The sequence below is a fragment of the Terrapene carolina genome, unplaced genomic scaffold (genome assembly GCF_002925995.2).
Source record: "Terrapene carolina triunguis isolate 2854851 unplaced genomic scaffold, T_m_triunguis-2.0 Scaffold442, whole genome shotgun sequence".
NCBI lineage: Eukaryota > Metazoa > Chordata > Testudines > Emydidae > Terrapene > Terrapene triunguis.
The window spans coordinates 1,907-5,273 of record NW_020664793.1 but is presented as its reverse complement, the minus strand read 5'-3'; the positions used below and the strand labels follow the sequence as shown (position 1 = coordinate 5,273).

General features: G+C 48.0%; 1 protein-coding gene across 1 annotated transcript in view; it reads left to right on the top strand.

The window, feature by feature from the left end:
• Positions 1–2,086, top strand: part of LOC112114917 (olfactory receptor 1052-like) — a gene marked incomplete at its 3' end in the record, with an annotated part of 8,682 nt that extends 6,596 nt beyond the window's left edge. The window contains exon 2 of the mRNA XM_026658416.1: positions 2,048–2,086. Coding sequence (XP_026514201.1) covers positions 2,048–2,086 — 39 coding nt within the window. The remainder of the gene's footprint in view (positions 1–2,047) is intronic.
• Positions 2,087–3,367: the final 1,281 nt, after the last annotated feature.

Sequence of the window (3,367 nt, the reverse complement as noted above, 5' to 3'; positions counted from 1 at the left end):
TACATGATCACTGAATGGTTATTTCTTTACCATATAATGAATATGCAAAATCTCTTTATTCTGAATGGCTGCTACAACCTCTGTGCTCTGACTGGCTCCTGCACTGGGAATTTTCAAGCTATTTGACAGTACTGCAGATGCCGTCTCAGCTTCTGTCTCCATTCAAGTGAAGCAGAAAAGCTCCAAGATGAACATGAAAGAAAATGGAACAAAAATATGAAAGAACAAAGAAAATGTGCTTTTGAAACACCAGTATCGCCTGGACAGCTGTTTCAGTGAATTGTGGGATATCCTCGTACCACAAAGACCTCACTGAGATGCAGCAAAGAAACAGCAACCAATATTTGACTCTCTGGCTTTCTTTTATCCAGCATGTAACATATACAATCAGCTAAACCAATCCATTTATTAACCATGCTCATTTTGTATGTACTAGTCTGTGTGTTGCATATATTCACATTTTAAACAGAGAGAAAATTTCCTGGAGCCCTGAGCTGTCACTGGGGGGTGGAGACCCAATGGGGCACAAGTTAGTAATTGCTGTGGTGGGAGAGGCAGGGCCAGCACTGCAGTCACTGGAGCAACCCCCAGGTGAAGCAGCTAAACCCCAACCCAAAGAATGGATTTTCCACAGTTACAGGGGAAATTAGATTGAAATATGTAGGGTTGGAAATCCCCAATAATGACATTTATGGCCCAAACTCTTTGCAGCGACGCCAACCCATGACACTCCTTCTCTGTGTCCCTTCTCGACCGTGGGGCTGTGAGTGTGGCTGGATTGGGCAGTGGCTCCTTCTACTGTCCCATGGGGGAATCTCTTCTGTTCATTGCCACATGCCATGCAGTTGCCGTACTCTATCTGCCAGCAAAGCTGCTTAGTGGATTTGCCCATGTCCATGTCACCCATTTTCAATTGTTTCTTTCCACATAGACCCATAGGAATGGAAGGGACCTTGAGAGATCATCTAATCCAGGAGTTCTCAACCTTTTTCTTGCTGAGGCCCCGTTCAACATCCTATAAAAACAACAGGGCCTCGGGGGGTGGGGGAGTGCGGGGCTCCAGGCCGGGGAGACACACTTGGGCATGGGCATAGTTTTACTTCTATTTTTTGGAGGGGGAAGGGGCAAGGCCTGGCAGGGCTCAACCCAGCTCCGCACAGCAGAGTCAGGGAGGGTGCGCCACCTCCACCCTCTGACTCACTCAGGAGGGCACCCAGCCTGTCGGGGCTCTGGAGGGATGCAACCAAAACATATAACTCAAAGGGGGGACTCAGTTCAAAAAGTTTGAAAACGGCTCAGGGTGCGGGCAAGGGGGTAGCTAGGGGCTGTGTGCAAGCAGGGGGTAGCTCAGGGCGCAGGGAGGAGGTAGCTAGGGACTGTATAGTGGCAGGGGGCTCCCAATGCAACTCCCAGCTTCAGGGGGCGAGGCGTTGGGGCCAGGGCCGGCTCCAGGCACCAGCGCAGAAAGCAGGTGCTTGGGGTGGCCAATGGAAAGGGGCGGCACGTCCAGGTCTTCAGCCCCTCTCGGAGGGAAGGACAGGCCGCCGAAGAATGAAGCGGTGTGGTAGAGCTGCCGCCGAAGTGCCACCGATCGCAGCTTTATCTTTTTTTTTTTCTTCAGCTCTTGGGGCGGCAAAACAGCTGGAGCCGGCCCTGGTTGGGGCTCCTGGCTTTAGCCTCCCCGCTGCTCCTGGCTTGGGAGGAGGGGAAGTTTGCTGGTATAGGACAAGAAGCAATGGGCTTAAATTGCAGCAAGGGAGGGTTAGGTTGCTACATCAAGTAGCAGTTTTTTACAATCTATACATATCAATAACTGCTACATAGACCACATTTCTACACAAAAAGCAGTTTCACACATACTACAGTGCAAGAAACTGCTACAGTACCTGTAAGCATTTCCTACATCAGGTAGCAGTTTCATCCAATAGCAGTTTCTTACAATCTATTATGTATCAGTAACTGCTACTAGTATCACATTCCTACAGGGAGCAGTTTAATAAACTACAAGTGTTAAGTAGTGCATCAAATTCTGTGCCTTGATCTGAAGTCATTGGAAAAGGTGTCATTGAGTTCAGCACAGCTGAGAGTGAGAGGGTGTGCTGCTGGAGGACTGAGGAGCACAAGCGTTATCAGACACCAGGAGGAAGGTCCTGTGGTGAGAATAAGGAAGGTGTTTGGAGGAGGCCATGGGGAAGTAGCCCAGGGAGTTGTAGCTGTCATACAGCTGTTACAGGAGGCACTATAGACAGCTGCAATCCACAGGGCCCTGGGCTGGAACCCGGAGTAGAGGGCGGGCCCGGGTTCCCCCCAAACCTCCCAATTGAGCTAGACTGTGGGTTCTTCCAGAGGGGAAGGTCTCTGGGCTGTTCCCCAACCCACATGGTGAATCTCTGAGGCAAGAAAATCCGCCAATAAGCACAGGACCCACCAAGATAGAGGAGGAACTTTGTCACACTATTTGAACTTCCTTCATAACACAGGCACAAGACCCTCACCCAGTAATTTGTCCATTGAGTCCATGAATTCTGCTCAAGCGATAGCATATGATTTAGAAAAATATATTGCCCTGATTTTAAGACGTTACGTGATGAAACATCTGCCACAGTAATAGGTAATTTGTTCCAATAATTAATTACCCTCACTAAGAAAAAGGTGCACCTCATCTTGACTGAGTTTATTTAGCTTCCAGCCACTGAATCTTATGCCTCTGTCTGCAGAATTAAAGATCTTTACCCTATTGGAAATTTTGTCCCACACAGGTGCGTATACAGCATGTTGAAGTCACTTCTTGACCTTCCCTTGGATAAACCAACTAATAAAAATAAGATGTATCAGTAGACCTCATTATTTTCAGGGCCAGATCCTCATTTGCTGTCCTTTGCGTAGCTCCATTGACTTCAAGTGACTTCAACAAAACTATACAACAAACTCGGGTCTGGAACTCAGTTCCTAAAACACAAGCCAATACTTGCTGTGCTAAAGAAGAATTTCAACTGTCAGCAGTAGAGCTGTGCAGAGGACAGTGGTTACCAGGGGGACGTTGTGAAGGCCAAAAGTATAACTGGGTTCAAAAAATAATTACATAAGTTCCTGGATGATCGGTCCATCAATGGCTATTAGTCAAGATGGTCAGGGACACAACCCCATGTTATGAATGTCCCAAATTTCTGACTGCCAGAAGCTGGGAGTGGATGACAGGGGGTGGAACACTTGATAATTGCCCTGTTCTGTTCATTCTCTCTGAAACACCTGGCATTGGCCATTGTGGAAGACAGGACACTGGGCTAGATGGACCATTGGTCTGACCCAGTATGACTAGTCTTCTGTTCTTAGGTGATGGGCTGGGTGATGGTTTCTGTTAAGACGG